Below are 26,831 nucleotides of genomic sequence, written 5' to 3'. Positions count from 1 at the left end.
TGTTTATCTGAAATTCAAATTTAACTAGGCATCCTGTATTTTATCTTGCAACCTTACCTCCAACTGAATACATAAATTCAAGGTTTTATGACTCTTCTCAGATTGAAGAATAGAACCACAGATTCCTGGTTACATATCAAAACTGGGGAAACTCCACGAATGTTTGGTTAGAAGTGATGAAATATATTTTAAAAGTCCATACAGCAAAATTACAATAAACATTTATTAAGCTGCAATGTTCACAATATTTTAATTCTGTTCTGAGATCTACAAATATCTCTACATAACACCAAAGCCAGTGATTTAATAAATAAGAGGAATGTATATATCGCTTTGCAAAAAAAATGCCTGATACATTTATCTCTATATAAGATATTTGTAGAATCAGTTTCCCAAGGCTCACGAAAGTGCACACACACACACACACCATGTACACACACACACTATTCAAATCAAATGGATTTATATTAAGTGCCAAATTAAATGCTATACAAAATTTATAACCAGATACACAAAATAGGAAGTCGATCATGAATCCACTGTTGATAATGGATACCATACCTCACAAGTGTGATTTCCAGTTAAGAAGAGGGAGACAACTGCTTCATTGGATTTTTAGTGTGTGCTAATCACCATCACAAGTTAATCAGTTTAATTACATGGTATTCAGAGATTAAACACACATGCAGATATTAAATGGACACTACAATAAAACCTTTAAATCTGCAAAAAGACATTAGAACACATGGTCAATAATACCACTCGCTGCCACAGCTTTTCAGTAGACAATGCAAATGGCAATCACCGTTTTAAGCCACCACAAGAGAAAAATTGGTACTGGTGCACCTCCTACATATCAAGGAAAAGCAAAACACAGAATAATTTAATATGTTGAGTAAAATTTGTTTACACCAGATACTATACATCATACTGATGGTTGTCCAGTATGAATTTTAAGGGTATTATGTTAGATTCTGCAAAATATACTCCTATTATTCACAAGTGAGGAGTCAAAGTCCAACTATTCAAATGGCCATGAACAAAAATGTTGCAGAAGGTAAAGACCATTAAAAATAAAAAAGTCAGGAGTGGGGCAGCTGACCCCTTAGGAGCCTCAGGAATTCCTTTTAACGCAAGATAGATGGCAAGAGCTGGCTTTTTGGTTAAGTCAGCCAGTTCGAAACCCATCAGGGAGAAGTTATCAGGTGTCAACTTGTAAGGCAGATGACATTCATCAAAAGCATCTTAAGAAGTAGCAGTGATCACAGAAATGAAGCAATTCAGGATTTCCACTAGCAACAAATTGCATTAACCATGTCTAGGCCATTTGACAGCTGTTATTCTGAACACTCCATAAGTCTGCTGAATCACAGGGCCAGATGAGCGACTAAGCTGCTCACATCCTCTCTGCAAGGCAGCCCTCCCGGGCATGCAAAAAGTCATATTATAGTCTTCCTAATCACTGACCCAAACCTTTGTGTTCTTACTCAGTTCCCCAGAGGAGACCCCCCCACTTGGTTACTACCATCACAGTCATAAAGACATAGTCCCAGTTCCCTGACATCGCTGCCTCCCGACTCCTGCATGAGACAGGCTCTCATTTCTGGGGGAAGTGTATTAAACACCTTTCAACGGCATTCACTTCCCCTTTGTGAATTAAGACACGGGCACGATTCACAAGGCCCGGTTCCCAGAAATTCTATTGCAGATATCCCAGAAGTGATATGGGGGCTGAAACCCAAAGCAAAAGAAACCAAAGGGCGGGTAATGCCAATTGATATTGGAAAGTAAGAGTGTGTGTGTGTGTGTGTGTGTGTGCATATCTCACACACACACACACACACACACACTTCTTTTTTGAGGCAAGGTCTCACTCTGTCACCTCAACTGGAATACAGCGGTGTGATCTCGGCTCACTGCAACCTCTGCCTCCCGGGTTCATGCAATTCTCCCACCTCAGCCTCCTGAGTAGCTGGGACTACAGGAACCCGCCACACCTGGCTATTTTTTTTTTTTTGTATTTTTTTGGTAGAGACGGGATTTCACTATGTTGGCCAGGCTGGTCTCGAACTCCCAACTGCAAGTGATCCACCCACCTTGGCCTCCCAAAGTGCTAGGATTACAAGCTTGAGCCACTGCACCCAGCCTGGAAAGTATATTTGTGAAAGGTTTGCACTCCACAAAAGCATCTTTGCTAGGGTGTCAAGGAAGAGATCACTAAACCAACCCCAATACACCCATACAATTCCAGCAATCTAGAGAGGGCTGGTCCTTTTCCTTTTCTGGATTATCTTCTGTTCTCAGTAAAACAAGTATTTACTGTGATACTGAAACACTAGGAAATTAACACTGATTAAGATATTTTAAACACTGAGTCTTAATTATAACAGAACCAGTTTTCATCAGAATGCTTTTACATCACATTCAGTGAAGTGTTACACTAATATATTCTACAGCCCTGAAGGCAGAAAAGAGGTTTCTCTCCAGGTATGAGATATGGTACAAAAATACATTTTTCCACATACAAAAGAGAGAAAAAAACAAAGAGATGTGGCGGGTGGCGAGGCGAGGCCCAATCCCAGTATCCTACAAGCTTCCATGGAATGGAGAAGGAACAAAAAAATCCCCAATTATTTTGGGGTAAGATGTGCCCAAAAAAAGGTGAAATATATGCAATAAAACCCAGGTTTGTTTCAAATCTAGCATCTAGGATTTCTATCAGAATTTCAAATAATCAGAATTTCTACCCTGAGGTGACACCTACTAACTGTAGGTTCTTTCATTAAAAATGAAGACATCTTTTACCAGAATGTATCAAGCTATAAAATTGGCTTCAGAGCCTACACTTAGCCAAAGTGGAAAAAAAATAGTGCATATTTTCGACAGCAATTTTGAATTGATGCTTGAGGTCTCAATCCACCAGCACCCAGATAACATGTTACCTCCCTCAGTTGAATACAAGTTAAAATGATGATCTTATCGAGATCTCAATAGAGCACAGTGCCCTTCATGTTTTGGGTAAAAGGGTGGGTGGAGGAATGAAGCGGGTATTACACCCAGCCCAGTGACAGCTTAAGCCTTAACATGCAGGCATCTTACAATGACCATAAACAAGGGAGGGGCCAAGGCAGGGCTGGCGATCATTAGCTTTGTGCACAGAACGTCAGTTTTCCCCTGGCCAACATGAGCAAAGCTGTTTTAGTACCTAAACGTGGTATAGCCAAATGCACAAAAGGAAAGAAAATGGAGATGACCTCCCAAGTTATTTATACCCTATGCTAAAATAGATTCATCTACAAGTATCTAAATGACAAAACTAGAATGATTTCAACCCAGTAATCCTGTGTTCCAATGTGCATGGATAAAGATTTGACCCAGGCCCAGCGCGGTGGCTCACGCCTGTAATCCCAGCACTTTGGGAGGCTGAGGCGGGCGGATCACGATGTCAGGAGATCAAGACCATCCTGGCTAACATGGTGAAACGCTATCTCTACTAAAAATATAAAAAATTAGCCAGGCATGGTGGTGGGCGCCTGTGGTCCCAGCTACTCGGGAGGCTGAGGCAGGAGAATGGTGTGAACCGGGGAGGCGGTGCTTGCAGTGAGCCGAGATCACGCCACTGCACTCCAGCCTGGGTGACAGAGTGAGACTCCGTCTAAAAAAAAAAAAAAAAAATTTGATCCAGCAAATAATTTTTTTTTGAGATGGAGTCTCACTATGTTGCTGAGGCTAGAGTGTGGTGGCATGATCTCAGCTGACTGCAACCTCCGCCTCCCACGTTCAAGCGATTCTCCAGCCTCAGCCTCCCAAGTAGCTGGGCTCACAGGCGCCCACCACCAGGCCTGGCTAATTTTTGTATTTTTAGTAGAGACGGGGTTTCACTATGTTGGCCAAGCTGGTCTAAAACTCCTGACCTCAGGTGATCCGCCTGCCTTGGCCTCCCAAAGTGCTGGGATTACAGGGGTGAGCCACCCTGCCCAGCCTGCTCAAGCAAATCTTAAATATCCATGCACACTGAATAAACATGCACCTGAAACAGGTGCACATTTCAGGAAGTGAACGGAACTCTCCAGGAGAGTTTGGGTTCCATCATGTGTACCTTAGAAACAGAAGTCTCATCAACATCCACAAAAACATCTGCATCTGTTTTCCAGATACTTGCAACCAAAAATAAAACTTCACAGGAACACTACACAAGAAGTGGTAGACAGCTAGATCTTCTCCAAACTGAGACCTGGACCATAAGGTCTTGGTTCTCGCAGGTCTGGCAGGGGTATCTATAAACCTGCACGCAGGGCACTGTGAGTGGGTTGCCAGGGCACATCTGTGGCCACGTAAGGGCCACAGAGACAGTCGTGATCCCCAGCAGCTTCAAAGCTGCAAAATGCTGGGTTTTTTTTTTTTTTTTTTAAGATGAAGGCTTGCTCTGTTGCCTAGGATAGAGTACAGTGGCGTGATCTCGGCTCACCACAACCTCCACCTCCCGGGTTCAAGCAATTCTCCTGCCTCAGCCTTCTGAGTAGCTGGACTACAGGCACACAACACCACGCCTGGCTAATTTTTGTATTTTTAGTAGAGACAGGGGTTTCACCATGTTGGCCAGGCTGGTCTCGAACTCCTGACCTCAGGTGATGCATACTCCTCGGCCTCCCAAAGCGCTGGGATTATGGGGGTCAGCCACTGTGCCTGGCCTAGGGCTTCCTTTTTTAAAAAACGAGTCCTAGCAAAGGGGCGTTTCTACCAGCCCCTGAGCCACACCTTCTGAAACTCCCTTGCCCAGGATCCCCACAGCTGTCCACCTCGCAAGTCCCACTCTCTGCCCACAGAGACTGCCTAAAAGGAGGACACAACAGATTTCAGATAATAAGCACCTGTGTATCGTAAATATTTCAGGAAAAAGAATTCAGATCTTTTCAAAGGCTTGCTTATTGCTGCTCATTGTTCCTGAGAATCTTTCTAAGCAGCAATACACTTGAGAATGTTATTAGCTGCTACTGTTTGTTTTCCCTCTAAGGTCCTGAGGAAATCAAAAGCAAAAAGAAACAAAAAACCCCTCAAGGGTATAGCTTTTGTATATAGCCCTAGTGAGCAAACTGCAAACTGGGACATGGAGTAGATTCCGGAGCAATCTCCAATCCTTACCAGGTACTTCCTGGCATCAAATCCCCAGGACATTTCTTGGCCCCTCCTTGCATTTTCCATTTCAAAATGTTGAGGTTAAAATACATCGAAGCACAGAGGGAAGAAAATCTCAGGTCTTCCAGAAATGGCGATGTCTTCATTTAAAAATAGGACTGATGGGGGCTTGGCAGGGGTCTCTAGGATCCAAAAGAGGTTGAGTTGCATCCTGCAGCCCAACTGTCCACATTTAGAAGTGACAACATTCATGAACTAAGTCAACATCCACCAAAAATAACATGAAATAAAGCTCACAGTTTGGGAACATGAAAATAACGCACACAGACCTCACCCACCAATCCCTAAGCTGCGAAAACAAACGCTTGCATTTAAACTTTTCTCAAATGTCAAATTAGCATATTCTTCCCCTCCATGTAAAGTTTTAATAAACTTGACTCAATCTGCCTTTATTAAAAAACCTTACAAAAGATGTATTTAAATGCTTGAAAAAATTAACTTTATGCTCTATGCACAGATAAATTTCTCTTACTGTACAACTAAATATGGTTATATCCTTTGTTTAAAAAATATTTTTTTCCCCACTAATGACACTTCATGTGTAGTTCCACGTCAATGATCTTTGCGCTCTGCTGGGAATGTGTCCTAAGAGCTGCCGGGTGGGTGGAAATAGCCTTACACAGCGCCACTTTCTTGCTCAGTCGTGTTTACTAAGATTGTTTGGGGTTTGGGGTCTTTTTCCTCCGTTTTCGTTTTCTGAGACGGCGTGCTGGTAACTGTGGACCCGCCCGGCCGGCTGACCTTCACTTGTCCTTGGAGCGGTCCAGGCTCTCGAGCACCCGGTTGAGACGGATGTTGAGCAGTCTGACCTGCTTCTCCAGGTGCTCCAGCTTCTCCTCCACGCTGGGGTTGCTGGGGCCGCTGGGGCCGCTGGGGCTGCTTCGCCAGTAGAAGCCCATGGGTCCAGTCATGAAGTAGACGGCCACCACGAAGCACAGCGGCAGCACCGCGTTCTCGGGCTCGCCCTCGTACTTGTGCAGGATGTATACGCAGGACATGGAAAACAGGACGACCCGCACGATCCAGAAGAAGCGGCCGAACACCAAGTGCAGGACGCTAAACGTGAAGCCCAGGGTCAGGGACAAGAACCAGTAGGCCAGGAGGACGACGCCAACCAGCAGGAGCGCGCGGGCCGGGCTGCTGGACACCGAGGCTGGGCTGAAATACTGGGACAGGTTGGAGACTGCGGGACAGAAAAGAGGAACAGGGCTGGTTACACAGGGGCCAGGGGTTTCTTGACAAGCTAGAATTGGGCCTATTGGGCTTAAAAGGCCTCTGCAACAACCCAAGGAACTCGAGGAAGTTCCTCTGTGAATAGTCACACTTTGCTCCATGAGGACACACAGGGAAGCCTTTTTTTTGAGATGGAGTCTTGCTCTGTTGCCCAGGCTGGAGTGCAATGGTGTGATCTTGGCTCACCACAACCTCCGCCTCCTGGGTTCAAGCGATTCTCCTGTCTCAGCCTCCCGAGTAGCTGGGATTACAGGCATGTGCCACCACACCTGGCTAATTTTGTATTTTTAGTAGAGACGGGGTTTCTCCATGTTAGTCAGGCTGGTCTCGAACTCCTGACCTCAGGTGATCCACCTGCCTCGGCCTCCCAAAGTGCTGGGATTACAGGCGTGAGCCACCACGCCCAGCCAGGGAAGCCCTTTAAGAAGATCTGCCATGTTGAGTTTTAAAAACCTCTCCATACACTGGTTTCTCTTCAAATCATATACATCTTTCACCTTTAGCCTGGGCAACATAGTGAGACCCTGATATGGACTGGCTCTGTGCTCCCACAAAAATCTCATCTTGAATTGTAATCCCCACATGTGGAGGAAGGAACCTCGTGGCGGGTGACTGGATCATGGGGGTGGTTTCCCCCATGCTGTTCTTGTGATAGTTGGGGGCAGGTCTCATGAGATCTGATGGTTTAAAAGTGTTTGGCAGCTGCCCCCTTTGCTCTCTCTCTCTCCTGCTGCCTTGTGAAGAAGGTGCTTGCTTCTCCTTTGTCTTCTGCCATGATTATAAGTTTCCTGAGCCATGCAGAACTGTGAGCCAATTAACTCTTTTATTTATGCATTACCCCGTCTCAGGTTTTTTGGGTTTTTTTGTTTGTTTTTTTGAGGTTGGAGTGCAGTGGCACAATCTTGGCTCGTTGCAACCTCTGCCTCCCAGGTTCAAGCAATTCTCCTGCCTCAGTCTCCCAAGTAGCTGGGATTATAGGCACATGCCACCACACTCAGCTGATTTTTGTATTTTTAGTAGAGATGTGGTTTCACCATGTTGGCCAGGCTGGTCTTGAACTCCTGTCCTCAAGTGATCTACCTCCTCAGCCTCCCAAAGTGCTGGGATTACAAGCGTGAGCCACTGCGCCTGGCCTCGGGTATGTTTTTATAGCAGTGTGAAAACAGACTAATACAGACCCAATCTCTAGAGAACACAAATTTTAAAAAAATTAGACTGGTGTGGTCGTACACACCTGTAGTCCCAGCTACTCAGGAGGCTGAGGTGGGAGGATCACTTGAGGCTGGGAGGTAGAGGCTGCAGTGAGCCATAATGTGCCACTGCACTCCAGCCTGAGTGACAGAGTAAGACTTTGTCTCAAAAAACAACTTTCACCTTTTACTAAAACACCTCTGGAAGTGGGGCATAGCCTGCAAATTGTCCTTCAATTTCCATAGTAACAAATGCCCACCTTCAGGCTGGGCACACAACTACCTAGGATTAGAGCATTTCCTAGCCTCTCTTGCAGCTATGTAACTAAGCTTTGGCCATGTTTTCCCTAAAAGTAGCAGGAATGTGTCCTATACCTCTTCTGCCTGCTGGAACATGGATACAATGGCTGGAACTGGAGCAGCCATTTTGGAACATGAGGTCAGGGAAGGCACTCATGGAGGAACAACAAAATGGAAGGTGCTTTGGTCCAGAGCACCACATGCATCAGAGCCATCAAACCCACCTCACCACCTCCCTGAGAACTTTCATATAAGAGGGAAATAGGTGTCCATCTTGGTTAAGCCAATGTTATGTTGGATTTCTGTTTCAGCCAAACCTGATCCTAACTGGTACCCACACATGAAGTTCCATCTCAAGAATGCATTGAAATGTAAGAGTAGCATCTTCTGTGTGCCTAACTTGAAGAAATTCAAACAAAAAAGTTAAAAGAACAGTAGAATATTCCTTTCAAAACCAACTAGACTGAACAATTATTAAAAATGCTGAATGTTGCATTCTCTATTTACATACTTTTTAGATTAACCCATTTGAAAGATGTACAAATCATATTTCATCATGCATCGTCTAACAATAAAGACATCATTCACCTCAAAACCATGACACTATCATCATTCTAAGAATATTAACAATTCCAGGCTGGGCGCGGTGGCTCATGCCAGCATTTGGGAGGCCAAGGTGGGTGGATCACCTGAGATCAGGAGTTTGAGACCAGCCTGGCCAACATGGTGAAACCCCATCTCTACTAAAAATACAAAAATTAGCCGGGCGTGGTGGCGGGCACCTGTAATCCAAGCTACTTGGGAGGCTGAGGCACAAGAATCGCTTGAACCCAGGGAGGCAGAGGTTGCAGTGAGCCGACGGCGCCACTGCACTCCAACCTGAGACACAGTGAGGCTCTGTCTCAAAAACAAATAAATAAATAAATAAATAAATAATAAATTAACAATTCCATATAACATCACTTGAATTTCTCAGTTATCCAGGAATAGCTGTTTCCTCCCAACCCTCACCAGGACCCAGCGACAGTTCATGTTCTGCATCTGCCATCACTTTAGTCTCCATTAATCGAGAAGAGACCCATGACATTTTAGAAACACTGAAATTCTGGGGCCGGGCACGGTGGCTCAAGCCTGTAATCCTAGCACTTTGGGAGGCTGAGGCGGGTGGATCACGAGGTCAGGAGATCGAGACCATCCTGGCTAACACGGTGAAACCCCGTCTCCACTAAATATTCAAAAAATTAGCCGGGCGTGTTGGCGGGCGCCTGTAGTCCCAGCTACTTGGGAGGCTGAGGCAGGAGAATGGTGTGAACTCAGGGGGCGGAGCTTGCAGTGAGCGGAGATCCCGCCATTGCACTCCAGCCTGCGGGACAGAGCGAGACTCCGTCTCGGGGGGGAAAAAAAAAAAGAAACACTGAAATTCTGAAGTCTAGTTTTTCCAGGATGGTTTTCTTGCAGGAGGTCCCACATGCTACAATTGTTTGTTTCCTGACAGTGTTGTTTAATGAGTTTAATGAGAGTTATATTCTAAGCCTTCTCACACAAGCAGTTCTCAAACTTGTGTGATTCCTCCAGGAATCCCCTGGAGGGCTTAGGTAAACAGGTTGCTGGGCCCCACCCCCAGGATATCTGATTCACTAGGTCCTGGGTGGGCCCAAGCATCTGCGGCTTTTTTTTTTTTTTAGACAGGGTCTTGTTCTGTCACCCAGGCTGGAGTGTGATGGTGTGATCTTGGCTCACTGCAGCCTTGACCTTTTGGGCTCAAGCGATCCTCCCACCCCAGACTCCCGAGTAGCTAGGACTATAGGCATGCGCCACCACAGCTGGCTAATTTTTGTATTTTTTTGTAGAGACAGTGAAGTGGTTTTGCTCTGTGTTCTCACCCAAATCTCATTTCAAATTGTAATCCCCAGGTGTCCGGGGAGGGACCTGGTAGGAGGTGATTGGATCGTGGGGGTGGTTTCTTCCATGCTGTTCTCATGAAAGTGAGTGAGTCTCACGAGACCTGATGGTGTAAAAGTGTTTGGCAGTTTACCCCTCGCTCTTGCTTCCTCTCTCTCCTGCCACCATGTAAGCCGTGCCTTGCTTCCCCTTTGCCTTCCGCCATGATTACAAATTTCCTGAGGCCTCCCCAGCCATGTGGAACTGTGAGTCAATTAAACCTCTTTTATTTATAAATTACCCAGCCTCAGGTAGTTCCTTATAGCAGTGTGGAAACCGGCGAATACAGATAAGATCTCGCTATGTTGCCCAGGCGGGTCTCGAACTCCTGAGCTCAAGTGATCCTCCTGCCTTGGCTTCCCTAAGTGCTGGGATTACAGGTGTGAGGCACCACGCCCAGCCAAATCTGCACCTCTTACAAGTTTGCCAGGGAGGCTCCTGCTGCTGCTGATCGAAGGGTCACTTTGAGATCCACCGGCCTAGGCACGATGAACTCTCATGCATTTGAGGACAGAGGGGACCGTGGGGGAGAAGTGTGACACAATGATCTGGGGTGGGCAAGCGCAAATCCAGAGCAGACCTGAGATGGGAAGCCTCAACCCTGGAGCTCCTCCGGTCAGTAACGACACCTACGGCGTGGATGTCTCATAGTTCCCCAAAATGATCAGACTCTGCACAGCTGGCCAGTGTCTAGAGTCCAAAACTGTAAACAGCAGCCGTCTCTGAGACTAAAGGCTTGGGGTCACCAGGACTCCCCAGAACCAGGGTGTGTTCCCTACACCGTGCCTTCCTGAGGCATCGTGAGCATTCTGACTAAGTGTGGTTGACTTGGGAGCTGACTTTCACACCTGTCCCCTGCAGACTGGAGGCTAAACCAGTGTTTCCCAAACCTCTCAGTCTCAAGACCTGTTTGCGCTCGTCAGTATTATTGAAGCATCCCCAGAGCTTTTGTTTATGTGGGTTCTACCTAACTGATTTATTTTCCATAGCAGAAAATTAGGTAGTTTTTAATTAGTTGTTAATTATCTTTTAAATTTTATTTATTTTTCATTTACTTATTTGAGACAGTCTTGCTCTGTAGCCCAGGCTAGACTGCAGTAGCATGATCTCAGCTCATTGCAACCTCTACCTCCTGGGCTCAAGCGATCCTCTCACCTCAGCCTCCCGAGTACCTGAGATTACAAGCATGCACCACCAAACTAATGTTTTGATTTTTTGTAGATATAGGGTCTTACTATGTTGCCAAGGATGGTCTCAAACTCCTGGGCTTAAGCAATCCATCTGCCTCAACCTCTCAAAGTGCTGGGATTACCAGCATGAGCCACTGTGCCCAGCCGTTGTTAATAATTTAAAAACATTGCTATCATTAACTCATTTGCAAATAACAACCCATTACAGACGCTAGGCTTTGAGTGTTTGTGTCCCCCACAAAATTCCTATGTTGAAATCCTAACCCCAAAAGTGATGGTCTTAGGAGGTGGGGTCCTGGGGAGGTGATCAGGTCATGGGGGTGGAGCCCCCATGAATGGGTTTAGTGCCCTTATAAAGAGGTCCCAGAGAACTGCCTTGTTCCTTCACATGAGACACAGTGAGGCATCGCCTACAAGAAAGGGCTCTCCCCACACCCTGCATCTGCCAGTGCCTTCATCTTGGACTTCTTGCCTCCAAACTGTGAGAAATGAAAATGTCTGTTAGGCCAGGCAGGGTGGCTCATGCCTGTAATCCCAGCTCTTTGGGAGGCCAAGGTGGGCAGATCATCTGAAGTCAGGAGTTTGAGACCAGCCTGACCAATATGGCGAAACCTCGTCTCTATTAAAAAAAAATACAAAATTAGCCGGGCATGGTGGCGCATGCCTGTAATCCCAGCTACTCAGGAGGCTGAGGCAGGAGAATCACTGGAACCTGGGAGGCCGAGGTTGTGCCACTGCACTCCAGCCTGGGCAACAGAGAGAGACTCCATCTCAAAAAAAAAAAAAAAAAAAAAAAGTCTGTTGTTGATAAGCCACACAGTCTATGGACTTCTGTTATAGCAGCCTGAACTGACCAAGACAATAGGTTAACACAAAATATTTTTCATGAAAAGCAACTGTTTCTAAAGTAGAACAAACCACACTGAGAACAGTGGCAGTGCTTTGAATGTTTGCCAGTCTCTTTCCTATCTAGCTATTTAGAGGAGACCTGGCCCCTAAATCTGGTTTTGAATTCAGAGGAACAGAACACCAGCCACAAATGTGAGCCATGTTTGTCACTGAAAATTTTCAAGTACTCACAGCAAAAAAGGCAAAAAAAAAAGGTGGAATTAATGTTAATAAGACATTTTGTTTAATCCAATCTATCCAAAATGTCATCATCTTAACATGGCATCAATATATATGGGAGTATTAAAGTACGGACTAAATCCCTGACCTCAGGGAAGAGAGGAACTCACAGTCGCCCCTTCTAACCAAAAGGGTCTCGGGGACCTCCTGGGGTTCCTCTGAGCATACTTTGAGAAGCATCATGTCATCAAGGGGCCAAGATACGTGATCAGCCAGGAAAGATGCCCAGAGACGACAATGCCACCCCTGCCTTCCACCCCTCGGTGACTTCGGTGAAAGCTGTCCTTTAAACCAAGGAAGGGTGGTCCAAAGCAACGTCACTCCCTGAGGCCCTGAAAATCCTAAAGAAAACACGAGTGGCCCTGCATGTTCTGCCTGACAGCAAAGGGGCACCGTCTGACTTCCCTAGCGCTGCCATGGCCAAGTTGCTAAAAAAAGAGCAGAAGGCCAGGCGCAGTGGCTCATGTCTGTAATCCCAACACTTTGGGAGGCCAACGCGGGTGGATCACCTGCGATCAGGAGTTCGAGACCAGCCTGGCCAACATGGTGAAATCCCGTCTCTACTGAAAATATAAAAATTAGCCAGGCGTGGTGGTGGGTGCCTGTAATTCCAGCTACTTAGGAGGCTGCGGCAGGAGAATCGCTTGAACCCAGGAGGTGGAGGCTGCAGTGAGCCGAGATAGATAGCGCCACTGCACTTCAGCCTGGGCAACAGGGTGAGACTCCATCTCAAAAAAAAAAAAAAAGAACAGAAGTTTATTCTCTCACTTTGTTTGGAGGCTGGAAGTCTGTGAACAACGTGTCAGCAGGGCTAGCTCCTTCAGAGGTTCAAGGGTGAATCTGCCTGGACCTCTCCTAGTGTCTGCAGGTTGCTGTGATCCTTGGCACTCCGTGACTGCCAGACACACTCCTCTCTCTACTCTGCCTTCGCATGGCCTTCTCCCTGCGTGTGTCTGTGCCTAAATTTCCCCTTCATATAAGGACACCAGTCACACTGGATTTGGGCTCACCCTACTCCAGTATGACCTCATCTTAACAAATGACACCCACAATGACCCCACCTCCAAATACCATCCCATTCTGAGGCTCTGGGGGTTAGGACTTCAACAGATAAAACAGATGAATATGGGGGGACACAATTCAACTCTTAACAGGCACTGTTCAAACAAAGTGAATGTTTTGGTGGCCGACTTGTTTCTCAGCATGGGCCGGGTTTACACCTGCACACCTGTCAAGTCCTGATGGCTGCAGCAGGGGAAGCTGGCTCTGGGTGCAGCTGGTCAGCCGCCCCACAGTGTGGAGAAGTGAGATTGGCAGGTCCCAGAACTGCACAGTGCTGTACATTTTGGAAGAGGGCCCCTCTTCCTCACCTGGGCATGGTGGCACATGCCTGTAATCCCAGCACTCTGGGAGGCCAAGGCAGGCAGATCACTGGAGCTCAGGAGTTCGAGACCACTCTGGACAACATGGCAAAACCCCATCTCTATAAAAAATACAAACATTAGGCGGGGCACGGTGGCTCATGCCTGTAATCTTAGCACTTTGGGAGGCCGAGGCAGGTGGATCATAAGGTCAGGAGTTCGAGACTACCCTGGCCAAGATGGTGAAACCCCATCTCTACCAAAAAAAATACAAACATTAGCCAGGCATGGTGGCAGGTGCCTGTAATCCCAGCTACTCTGGAGGCTGAGGCATGAGAATTGCTTGAACCTGGGAGGTGGAGGTTGCAGTGGTGAGCCAAGATCGGCCACTGCATTCTAGCCTGGGCAACAGAGCAATACTCCATCTCAAAAAAATAATAATAATAATAACACAAACATTAGCCAAACGTGGTGGTGCACACCTGTGGTCCCAGCTAGTTGGGAAGCTGAGGTGGGAGGATCACTTGAGCCTGGGGTGGTGGAGGTTGCAGTGAGCTGGGATTGCACCACTGCACTCCAGCCTGGGCAACAGAGCAAGACTCTGTCTCAGAAAAAAAAAAGGCTGGGCGCAGTGGCTCATGCCCGTAATCCCAGCACTTTGGGAGGCTGAGGCAGACGGATCACAAGGTCAGGAGCTCAAGACCAGCCTGGCCAACATAGTGAAACCCTGTCTCTACTGAAAATACAACAAAATAAGCCAGGTGTGGTGGTGCATGCCTGTAATCCCAGCTACTTGGGAGGCTGGGGCAGGAGAATCACTTGAACCCAGGAGGCAGAGGTTGCAGTGAGCCGAAATAGCGCCACTGCACTCCAGCTTGGGCGATAGAGTGAGACTTCATCCCTCCCGCCCCCCACTCCCCACCACCCCCCATCAAAAAAAAAAAAAAGGAAGAAAAATTAATTTCACCATTTCTTTTTACTCTTTTGACATGGTTACTAGAAAACTTCACATAACCTAGGGGGCTCACATGTTTTTGCTATTAGACCATTCAGGGCTACTGAGTTCCCATTTTAACCAGACTCTTAAAAAAAAAAAAAAAAAACACTGAAGAGAAATTATAGAATTGCGCTCACAGAAACCTTTTTTTACCAGAATATCCAACGTTGGTGTACGGCTTCCTGTAAAGCATTTTGCACTCAAACTTCTACGCATAAGACACGAATTCCAAAGGCCTTCGGATGCCTTGAAGCTTACGCATCAAACAGAACTAGAAAAGCTTCAACACGGAAGCAAGCTCGTTTCGCCTCCGGAACGCGCCAGCTGCTCCCCTGATGAATGCAGGCATTCAGGGCTCGTGGATCTGCTGCCGATGCCTCTATTCTGGGCTTCTTCCATATGATTAGGAGGCTGTTCCTACTGTGTAGTTTTTCATTCCAAGCTGCGTGCGATTTCCTGCAATCAGGTTCGTTTCTCCAGGGTTCAATGGGTGGCGACGAAAACACAGAGTTTGACAATCCCGGCAGGTGGTGGATACGAAAGCTAAGAGTATTGCACGCAGTGGCTGCATCTGGGGGAGGGTGCATTAACTCTGTCAAGTCCCAGGAGGGGCCATGAATGGCCCCGGGGGGCTGCCAGGTGCACAGTGTCCTCTGGCTATGCTGACACCTCCGATTCTTTGTCTGAGCAGTGAGGTGACTGAGTTGGCCTGAGGCCTCTTAAAGGTTGAACTCAATGAATTAAGGCTGGAGATGTTTCTGAATGGCCTGGGGTGTCAACAGGTATGAACCAGTGTGCCCATCATGGTCAGTGGACCCCACTCCCCCATCTCTGATCAGTAAAATGTGAGTGTCAAGGATCGATGGGCGGTGCTGAGAGATTCTGCATGTAACAGGGCTATGGTATAATGGCTTCCCGTGACTGCCGCAACAAACCATTACAAATTGGGTGGTTTACAACAGAAATTCATCCACTTGCGGTTCTGGAGGCCGAAGTCTGAAATCAAGGTCTCGGTGGGGTCACACTCCCTCTGAAAGTTCAAGGGAGGATCCTTCCTCGCCTCTTTCAGCTTCTGGTGGCCCCAGTGTTCCTTGGCTTGTGGCTCCGTCTGTCCAGTCCCTGATTCTCGTTTCGCATGGCCGTCTTCTCCCTATGTTTCTTGGTGTTTCTGTGTCCAAATTCCCCACTTCTTATAAGGACATCAATCATTACACTGAGGGTCCACCCTAATCCAAGACGATCTCATTTAACTCGATCACATCTGCAGACCCCACTCCCAAACAGGGGCTCACTCACAGGTCCAGGGTTAGGACTGGAACACATATTCCTGGGGAGCACATTTCAGCCCACATGACTGGCTAAGCAGTGGGACCCACAGCCCTCCTGCTCTTATTAACCAAGGGTGGGCTGGCTGTGGTGGCTCACGCCTATAATCCCAGCACTTTGGGAGGCTGAAGCAGGAGAATGGTTGGTTTGAGCCCAAGAGTTTGAGACCAGCCTGGGCAACATGGTAAGACCATGTCTCTACAGAAAATTTAAAAATTACCCAGGCGTGGTAGCATGGGCCTGTGGTTCCAGCTACTCGGGAGGCTGAGGTGGGAGGATCACGAGCCCAGGAAGTTGAGGCTGGAGTGAGCCGTGATTGAGCCACTGCACTCCAGCCTGGGCAACAGAGTGAGATCCTAAACAAAAACAAAAAAGGGCCTCTTTGTGCCAGGTGCAGAGCTGGGGCCAGAGTGCAGCCCGGAGACACCAGGCCTAGGCTGTTGACACAAATGATGTCGTTTATGACAACACCCGCGTTCCCTCTGGAAGTCTAGAATTTTGACACGTGTCAAGCAGAGGGTGACTACACGACCAGCCCCCAGTAAAAAGCCTGGGCATGGAGTCCTTGGTGGGCACCCTCTGCTGGGGGAATGAAGTGTGTCCCGTGTGACTCCACAGGGAGAGGACTCTGAAGCTTGAGCCTGGCCTGCTCGGGAATTCGCGCACCTTTTCCCTTTGCCGATGGTGCTTGCGTCCTTCCGTCACAATAAATCACAGCCGTGAGGACAACTATATGCTGAGTCCTGCCAGTGCTCCTAGGGAACTGGCGAGCCTGTAAGTGGTCTTAGGAACCCTGCCACATGCAGCAACTGCAGACCTTCCCGTGAGACAAGTGGCAGCCAGGACCAGGGACCAGGGCGGTGGGGCTGGAAAGAGCCCAGCTGGGGGGATTGCCTCTGGAAAGGCCCAGGGGAAGAGCGGCCTCCACCTTGTGGACGGAAGGAGAGCAGTGGAGCGGGGGCGGCTAGGAGATCCCTGCTTACCTGGCACACCACAGGGCATGGTAGAGAAAACGGGAAGGTTACTTCATCCTGAGAGCATGGGATGCCTCTGAAGCTCTTAAGGCGGTAAGGGACAACGTCTCCTCTGGGTATAAAAGGTGCACACCCTGGGCACTCTGCCCAGGTTAGCTCCTGTCACCCCCCGATGGAATGCAGGTGGAGGTGGGGCAGAGCTACCTGCGAAGGGGAGTGTAAGGCTGGGGGTGGCACAGGCTGCAGGCCTGGACTGGGGGTGCCCAGCTCAGTTACCATGACCGTTGCTGCCCTGCCATCCACCAAGACCAGTATCAGTGCCCCCTGCCACATGTAGAAAGGGAGGGGCTGTGCCCCACCAGTGTTCTCTTCCTGGCTATGAACGTGTGACTAGCACTGCACTATCAAACTGCACTACCCTCCTCCCCTAGCCCACAAAACCAGGGGCCAGCTCCCCTGGCAATTCTTGCCCCATGCGGTGGGTATGGTGGACGGGCTGGTACAGCATCGGGTGACACTTGCTCCCAGCCTGCCTTCCTGGATGGCAGAAGCTGGAGAGCTAAGAACCGCATTAGCCTGCCTCCCTCGCAGCTAGGGACTGGACAGAAAGTAATTTCCGCCTAGCAGTTCCCCCATACACACACGACTTTGGAAATTAAGTGAAGTATTGCAGCTGATATGCATGGTTCCAGAAACGGCAAGGGTCCCTGCACCCACATGCAAAGTCTAGTTGTTGTGGTGGCAGCAGTGGCCTCCTGGTCCTCAAATTATACTACAGTTGAGTGACTTCGAACTCAATGGTTTCAACAGGTGCAACCCTGGACAGCCAGTTCGGCAGTGTCTGAGGCCATGCATCTCTCCCTCAGCCTTTCTGATGGTTCTGTGAGTGTCTCTGTCTCATGAAATCCCCTTCTGCCTAAATAACTAGTCATTTTTTGCACGGATCCCAGTAAGCCAGAGCACTACACCTCTAGTCCATGTGTTTTGCCTAGGGACACACAAATTGGCACTACCCAGTCGCACCTTATCCTAAGTAGCATCTGGGAAATCTCAGCTTTGATGGGCCATTTGTTTTTTATTTTTACGATTATTTGAGAGGAGTCTTGCTCTGTCGTCCAGTCTGGAGTACAGTGGCATGATCATAGCTCACTGCAGCCTCGAACTCCTGATCTCAGGCAATCCTCCTGCCTCAGCCTCCCAAGTGGATGGGGACTACAGGTGCACACCACCACACCCAGCAATTTTTTTGTACTTTTTTTTGTAGAGATGGGATCTCACCATGTTGCCCAGGCTGGTCTTGAATTCTTGGGTTCAAGCAACCCTCCCACCTTGGTCTCCCAAAGTGCTGGGATTACAGGCATGAGCCACCATGCCTGGCCTATATAAGAGACTATTAAAGTAAAAAATGTTCACGCATATCCTCACTGACCAGCCCTCCACAACCTTCTCATGTATTACTCACTGTACGTACCAGTTCCACACTATGAGAACCACCAAAATAGAATGCCACCTTACGTGAATGCCACCCCCACACCTACCGTCAAGTCCAAGAACATCCAAGAGCTCGGTCCAGACTTTCCACAGCGTCTCCACGAACATATCCACTCCCAACACGAACCTCTCGGTCAGCCTGGCCAAGAACTGCAGAAACAAGAAAACGGTCATCACCCAATCACTGTTTTCCTCTATCGGTCAAGCAGTGAACTGGGGAGCTTGGGAGTTTATACCTGGGAAGGGAAAAATAGCGAGCTCATGATGAATACCACACACGTGGGCTACTGGCCTGGGGGATTGACTTGAACTGGGTACTGATAACAGCCCCACTCAGAAAAATTGGTGAAAACAACTCCTTCCTTGCAAGGGCTGAACAAGGCACCTATGGAGGCTGGGACTCTCTGCAGGGCCGCGTTACGCCACTTGCCATTGCTCCTGCTGTCTTTCATGCTCCCTATTGGGTCAGGGTCTCTGCCTGATTTCTCTAAAGAGACAGGGTCTCGCTGTTGACCAGGCTGGGGCACAGTGGTACAATGATAGCTGGCTGCAGCCTCAAACTCCCAGGCTCAAGCAATCCCGCCTCAGCTTCCCAAGTAGCTAGGGCTACAGGTGCAGCCACCACACCAGGCTTTATTATTATTATTTTGCAGAGATGGGGCCTTGCTATGTTGTCCAGGCTGGTCTCAAACTCTAAGCCTCAAGCAGTCCTCCTGCCTGGCCCTTCCAAAGTCCTGGGATTATAGGCGTGAAACACTGCACCGCACCCCGTGGGTTTCTCATTTTTAAAGAGTGGAAGTTTCTGCTCCCAGGAAGCTGGTAATGATAAAGCCCCATGCTCTATCCAACTCTAAGGACCCTGAGCCTCTGAGGTCTTTATTTGCCCTCCCGGTGACACAGGGCTAAAGAAACATGAATACAAGTTACAGCCTCATTTTAACTTTTTTTTTTAAAAAAAATAAGTGATATTGTATACATGTAGCATAAAACTCAAGCCTACCAACAGGTATTCAGTGGAGACTAAGCCTTCCCTCTCATTTCCTGGCAACTCGAATCCCCCTCTGGAGGAACCCTTCCTTAGATGTGCCAGGTGAATAATGGCACGGACACATTCTTTCCGCAATGGCAGCACAGGTGTGCAGCTGAGCTGCTTTGCTCATGCAACACGCTGTCTTGGAGATCTCTCACACTCAGACCACACAGAGCTGCCTCATCCTTTTTAAAACACGGTACACCTGGAGCCAGCCCATACTCATGGACACCTACATGGTTCCCAGCCTTTGCTATTACAGGGGAAAAAATAGCGAGCCCATGATGAATGCCACCAAGTGGTCTACTGGCCCAGGGGATTAACTTGAACTTGATACTGATGACAGCCCAACAACTGAGCAAAACTGAGTAAAACACTCCCCTTCCCTTGTAAGGGCTGACCAAGGTATCTGTGGGGGCTGGGACTCTGCAGGGCTGCATCACGCAGCGTGCTGCCATAATAGAACCCACCTACACGGGCCACTCGGCTCACGTGTGAAGGGTAAATGCCTCCGTGAATTAGATACAGCTTTTTTTTTTTTTGAGACAGGGTCTCACTCTGTCACTCAGGCTGGAGTGCAGTGTTATGATCTCGGCTCACTGCAGCCTCCACGTCCCAAGTTCAAGCAATCCTCCCACCTCAGCCTCCCGAGTAGCTGGTACTACAGGCACGCACCACCACACTTGGGTAATTTTCGTATTTTTAGTAGAGATGGGGTTTCACCATGTTGGCCAGGCTGGTCTTGAACTCCTGACCTCAAGTGATCTGCCCACCTCGGCCTCCCAAAGGGCTGGGATTATAGGCATGAGTCCCCACACCTAGGCAGCTACAGTATTTTATTTTTAAATTTAATTTAATTTGGAGTCTTGCTTTGTCGCCAGGCTGGAGTGCAGTGGCACAATCTTGGCTCACTGCAAACTCCTCCTCCTGGGTTCTAGCGATTCTCCTGCCTCAGCCTCTCGAGTAGCTGGGACTACAGGCATGCGCCACCATGCCCAGCTAATTTTGTATTTTCAGTAGAGATGGGGTTTCCCCGTGTTGGCCAGGATGATCTCCATCTCTTGACCTCGTGATCCACCCGCCTCAGCTTCCCAAAGTGCTGGGATTACAGGCATGAGCCACCGCGCCTGGCCGGCTATAGCATTTTAAACTGGATATCCTGACTGGATGGTTCCTACGGGACAGAGGAGATAAGAGCAGGGCTGAATCAGGGACAGGAGAGTAGAAAATGCCGATAACCTCAGAGGTAGCACTGTGGCTGAGAAAGCATAAGCCAGGCTGCCGACTGCCTGGGTTCAAATCCCAGCTCTGCCTCTTATTAGCTGGGTGTCCATGAGCATATTATATATATTCATAAGCTCTCTGGGGCTGCAGGGTTTCCACTAACAATGGAGATAACAGTACCTACTTCATCTGGTTATCGTGAGCTTTACATGGGATATTCACATGAAATGCTTTGAGTACATGGTAAGTGTTCAAGACTCCTGTTGACACCCACATCCAATATTATTATTCTTCTTTTTTTTGAGACAGGGTCTCACTCTGTCACCCAGGCTGGAGTGCACTGGTGCAATCTCAACTCAAGGCAACCTCCGCCTCCTGGGTTCAAGAGATTCTCCTGCTTCAGCCTCCTGAGTAGCTGGAATTACAGGCGCCTGCTACCACACCCGGCTAACTTTTGTATTTTTAGTAGAGATGGGGTTTCATCATGTTGGCCAGGCTGGTCTCGAACTCCTGACCTCAAGTGATCCGCCTGCCTAGGCCTCCCAAAGTGCTGGGACTACAAGCATGAGCCACCACGCCCAGCTGATGTCCAATATTCTAACAGAAGCGTTGTTGACTCCACGATATCCTGTGAGGACACCAACATTTTAGCCCTAAAAAACAGTACAGAGGCTGGGCATGGTGGCTCACACCTATAATCCCAGCACTTTGGGAGGCTGAGGTGGGAGGATTGCTTTAGCCCAGGAGTTCGAGACCAGCCTGGGTAACAAAATGAGACCCCCATCTCTAATTTACCTTAAGAAAAAATTTTAGGCTGTGCGTGGTGGGTCACGCCTGTAATCTCAGCACTTTGGGAAGCCAAGGCGAGAAGATCACCTGAGGCCAGGAGTTCAAGACCAGCCTGGCCAACGTGGCGAAACCTCGTCTCTACTAAAAACACAAAAATTAGCTGGGCGTGGTGGTGCACGCCTGTAATCTCAGCTACTTGGGGGCTGAGGCAGGAGAATGGTGTGAACCTGGGAGGCGGAGCTTGCAGTGAGCCGAGATCGCGCCACTGCACTCCAGCCTGGGCGACAGAGTGAGACTCCATCTCAAAAAAATTTAAAAAAAAAAAAAAGAAAGAAAGAAGAGGAGGGTGACTGCCCCTCCCTTGGATGGGGGTAGGCGGGGGGATCTGGGAGGAGGGCCTGCAGAAGACCAGCATGAATCAGAACTACAACCATGAAGAGGTCTTCCAGAGAATCCACGTCATGGTACACATCCCAGCTCTGAGGTTCTCAGAGTGTGGTGGTGCCCGGACTAGCAGCAGCAGCGTCACCCAGGAGCTTGCCAAAAAAGCAGACTCACGGGGCCCCACCCGGATCCACTGCCTCAGACTCTCCAGGGATGGAGCCCAGCAATCTGTTTCCACAGCCCTCCTGGTGATGCTGATGCACACTCCAGGTTGAAGACCTTGATTGAGAGAGGCAGTTGCACATGTTCCTTCAGAGCGCCACTGCACTAAAAAGCTGCAGGCAGGCCAGACATACATGGACAATGGAAGAGACACGTAAGACAGTGATCTGCTCATAGAATGGAGTCCAATTCCACAGCAACAAAAACAAACGATGGACATATCCAGCAACATCGAGAAATAGCAGAAAATAATGAGTAAATGAACAGATTACAGAACGTACGCTCTTTTTTTTTTTTTGGAGACAGGGTCTTGCTCTGTTGCCCAGCCTGGAGTACAGTGGGGGTAATTATGGCTCGCTGCAGTCTCAAACTCCTGGGTTCAAGCAATGCTCCCGCCTCAGCCTCCCATGTAGCTAGGACCACAGGCGGCTGCTACCATGCCCAGCTTTTCCTGCCACATTTTTTTTTTTTCCTGAGACAGAGTCTTGCTTTGTCACCTGGGCTACAGTGCATTAGCGCCATCTCGGCTCACTGCAACCTCCCTATCCCAGGTTCAAGTAATTCTCCTGCCCCAGCCTCCTGAGTAACTGGAATTACAGACACGTGCCACCAAGCCTGGCTAGTTTTTGTAAAATAGCAGAGACAGGGTTTTCCCATGTTGGCCAGGCTGGTTTCGAACTCCTAACCTCAGGTGATCTGCCTGCCTCAGCCTCCCAAAGTGCTGGGATTACAAGTGTGATCCACCGTGCTTGACCTACAATTCTTTAAAGTATGTGTGACTTGTACATGTTTGTCAATATATAGCAATTTTGGGGTGAGGGGGCGGAGGGAGACAGAGTCTCTCTCTGTCACCCAGGCTAGAGTACAGTGGTGTGACCTTGGCTCACTGCAACCTCTGCCTTGTGGATTCAAGCAATTCTCCTGCCTCAGCCTCCCAAGTAGCTGGGATTCCAGGTGTGTGCCACCACACCCGGCTAATTTTTATCTTTTTAGTAGAGACAGGGTTTTGTCATGTTGGCCAAGCTGATCTCAAACTCCTGACCTCAGATGATCCACCCACCTTGACCTCCCAAAGTACTGGGATTACAGGCGTGACCCACCGCGCCCAGACAATATATAACAATTTCTATAATTTGTTCAAATGGAGGGAAAAAGAAAGGTTTTTGTAAGAAAAGAGTAGCAGGCCTTTAAAATGCCAGTAAGTGCCCAGGAAAGGGTGCATGGAAGCAGTTATTCTGGGAAGGAGAGACATTCCCGCTCACGTTGAACCTCTCTGTGCCTCAGTTTTCTCCGCTGTGGGAGAAATGGGACTAAGAGAGGATTCAAGAGCAGAACCTGTAAAGACCTCGGCGCGGTGCCCAGCACACGGCAGGTGCCCAGAGCGTCTGAGGTTCTTCTTGTCGGATTCATGGGTTGCAGGGTGGCAACCTGGAACTCCCTGCAAGCCGAGCGGTCACCTCCCACGTAACACAAGCTGACAGGCAGGTGCTCTGAAAACTGCCATGCCTGAGAAGCTGGCGTGCCTGAGTAGCTGACAGTGCTAAGAAAGGTGCAGGTCAGAGGTTCTTTCTCACGGTGGAAAGAACGGCACCTGTCCCCTGCTGAAAACTGGCCCCGGGCAGGAGAGGGTGAGTTCAGGGAGGATCCCATCTCTTGTCGTTGAACCATCTGGCTGGAGAATTTGCTGTTCCCTGTGGGGCTGGCTCTGCCTGCTCTGGTGTGTGACACCCTGACCCACTTTGTGTGGATGGAGACACAGGAGCCCTGAGGGGAATAATATGGGCTGAACTGTGTCCCCCAAAAGACTTACGTGGAAGCCCTAAACCCCAGGACCTCAGAATGGGACTGTATTTGGAGACAGGGTCTTTACAGAGGTGACTAAGCTGAAATGAGATCTTTAGGGTGGTCCCTAATCCGATGCGACTGGTGTCCTTATGCAAGTAGGAGAGTAGGACCCAGATGAACAGAGGAAAGGACACTCGAAGACCCAGGGAGAGGACAGCCATCTGCAAGCCAAGATGAGGGGCCTCAGGAGAAAGCAACCCTGGCACCTCGAGCTCAGATTTCCAGCCTCCAGAATGGGAGAAAATGTATATCCGCTGTTTAGGCGACTGGGCTGCAGTGCACACAAACACAGGAGCTTACAGCGAAGTCCAAAGCCTGGAGGCGGTTCCAGCAGAAATCCGGTGAAAATGCAAGCCTGAATCGTATCGGGCCTCTAGATCTTTTTTGTTTTTTCTTTTTTTTTTTTTTTTCCAAACAGTCTTGCTCTGTCACCCAGGCTGGAGTGCAGTGGCGCGATCTCAGCTCACTGCAACCTCCGCTCCCCACCCCACAGGTTCAAGCAATTCTCGTGCCTCAGCCTCACGAGTAGCTGGGATTACAGGCGTAAGCCACCACACCTGGCTCATTTTTTGTATTTTTAGTAGAGATGGGGTTTCAACCATGTTGGCCAAACTGGTCTTGAATTCCTGACCTCAAGTGATCTGCCCGCCTCGGCCTCGCGAAGTGCTGGGATTACAGGCGTGAGCCACCGTCCCTGGCCAGGCCTCTAGATCTAACCACTGGTTCTTGGGGATCTGGGAAATGGGACACAGGGAAACACGACCATGAGGATGCACCGGCCAGATGCAGATGGTGGAGATGCCATGGGGTGAGACCCAGCTTCTCCACAGAATAAGATGGTATCCAAGAAAAAGCATGAGGTGGGGGCATTAAAATTAAAAGTGACTTAAATCGGCCGGGCGCGGTGGCTCACGCTTGTAATCCCAGCACTTTGGGAGGCCGAGGCGGGCGGATCATGAGGTCAGGAGATCGAGACCACGGTGAAACCCCGTCTCTACTAAAAATACAAAAAATTAGCCAGGCGTGGTGGCGGGCGCCTGTAGTCCCAGCTACTCGGAGAGGCTGAGGCAGGAGAATGGCGTAAACCCGGGAGGCGGAGCTTGCAGTGAGCCAAGATTGCGCCTCTGCACTCCAGCCTGGGCGACAGAGCGAGACTCCGTCTCAAAAAAAGAAAAAAAAAAAAGTGACTTAAATCATGATTCGCTGTACCCTGGATGTCATGGGATGAAAATGATCCTTCACTCTGTGTCTTCCTCCCCAAAACCCATCACCCAGTCTCATTATGAGAAAAACATCAGATAAATTACAATAGGGAGCATCCTACAAAATCCCTGACCGGCTGGGTGCTGTGGCTCACGCCTGTAATCCCAGCACTTTGGAAGGCCATGGCAGGCAGATCACTTGAGTTCAGCAGTTCAAGACCAGCCTGGCCAACATGGTGAAACCTCTTGACTCTACTAAAAACACAAAACTTAGCCATGCAACTGTGGTCCCAGTTACTCAGGAGGCTGAGGCAGGAGAATTGCTTGAATCTGGGAGGCAGAGGTTGCAGTGAGCAGAGATCACACCACTTCACTCCAGCCTGGGCGACAAAGCAAGACTCCATCTCAAAAAAAAAAAATAAATAAATAAATAAAATAAAATAAAAAGCCCTATCAATGCTCCCGAAAACTGTCAAGGTCATCAAAAACAAGTAGAGCCTGAGAAACTCCCAGCCGAGAGGACCTCGGGAGACCTGAGGACCAAATGTTGGGTGGGATCCCAGATGGGATCCTGGGATAGAAAAGGGTGGCAGGAAAAACTACAGAAGTACAGACTTCAGAGGATAATTGATGTACCAATATTGGTTCATTAATAGAACATGAATATACAACATTAATAATGGGGGAAACGGGGTGAGGGGTATATGGCAACTCCCTGTATTATCTTCACAATTTTTCTATAACTCTAAAAGAACAGACTATTTTTTAAACTCTACTTATAAAAAGAATAAAGTTAATTTTAAAAAAGGCTTGGGACGGGGCATGGTGGCTAACGCCTGTAATCCCAACACTTTCGGAGGCCAAGGCCAGAGGATCGTTTGAGTCTGGGAGTTAGAGACTGGCCTGGGCAACATGGCGAGACACCGTCTCTACAGAAAATTTAAAAATTAGCTGGGCATGGTGGCATGTACCTATGATTCCAGCTACTTGGGAGGAGGCTGGGGGATCATCGAACCTAGGAGGTTGAGGCTGCAAGTGAGCTGTGTTCATGTCACTGCACTCCAGTCTGGGTGACAAAGCAAGACCTTGTCTCAAAAAAATTAAAAAAAAAAATTAAAAATTTAAAAAGAGACTTAAAAGACACTCCATGTGTAGACTTTGTTTAGATCCAAATTCAAACAAAAGTTTTGTAAAGACATTTTGGGCCAGGGAAATCAGAAAATGGACCTGCATTAGATGTTAAGGAATTGTTATAAGCTGTGATGATGGTATTGTGTGTTTTTTTTTTGTATCTGTGTGTGTGTGTTTTTTGTTCATTTTTTTTTGAGATGGAGTCTCACCCTGTCGCCCAAGCTGGAGTGCAGTGGTGAGATCTTGGCTCACTGCAACCTCTGCCTCCCAGGCTCAAGCAATTCTCCTGCCTCAGCCTCCTGAGTAGCTGGGATTATAGGTGAGCACCACCATGCCCAGCTAATTTTTATATTTTTAGTAGAGATGGGGTTTCACTATGTTGGCCAGGCTAGTCTCAAACTCCCGACCTCTAGTGACCCACCCGCCTCGGCCTCCCAAAGTGCTGGGATTACAGGCATGAGCCACCGTGCCCGGCCGGTATTGTGGTTTTGATTTTCACAAAATTTTTATTGTTAAAGATGCTAACTGAAATATGCAAAGGTGAACTAATGTCTTGGATTAGCTTTAAAATATTATTCCAGGCACCCCCAAAAAAATTTAGGAAGGAAAGAAGTAACCAGATGGCAGAAAGTTGCTACATGGGAAGACCTGGGTGAACGAGGGTTCACTCTACTCTC

The 26,831-nt window shown here is 48.4% G+C and overlaps 1 protein-coding gene across 1 annotated transcript in view; it reads right to left on the bottom strand.

Moving 5' to 3' along the window:
• Positions 1–205: 205 nt before the first annotated feature.
• BRI3BP (BRI3 binding protein) overlaps positions 206–26,831 on the bottom strand; it is a 39,046-nt gene continuing 12,420 nt past the window's right edge. The window contains exons 2-3 of the mRNA XM_055236717.2: positions 18,375–18,477; positions 206–6,379 (exon numbers count right to left, since the gene is read on the bottom strand). Of these exons, the coding sequence (XP_055092692.1) occupies positions 5,940–6,379; positions 18,375–18,477 (543 nt within the window). The 3' untranslated portion in view covers positions 206–5,939. The remainder of the gene's footprint in view (positions 6,380–18,374; positions 18,478–26,831) is intronic.

The sequence above is a fragment of the Symphalangus syndactylus genome, chromosome 13 (genome assembly GCF_028878055.3).
Source record: "Symphalangus syndactylus isolate Jambi chromosome 13, NHGRI_mSymSyn1-v2.1_pri, whole genome shotgun sequence".
NCBI classification, from domain to species: domain Eukaryota; kingdom Metazoa; phylum Chordata; class Mammalia; order Primates; family Hylobatidae; genus Symphalangus; species Symphalangus syndactylus.
The sequence above is the reverse complement of the archived record's forward strand: the minus strand, read 5'-3'. Positions and strand labels throughout refer to the sequence as shown.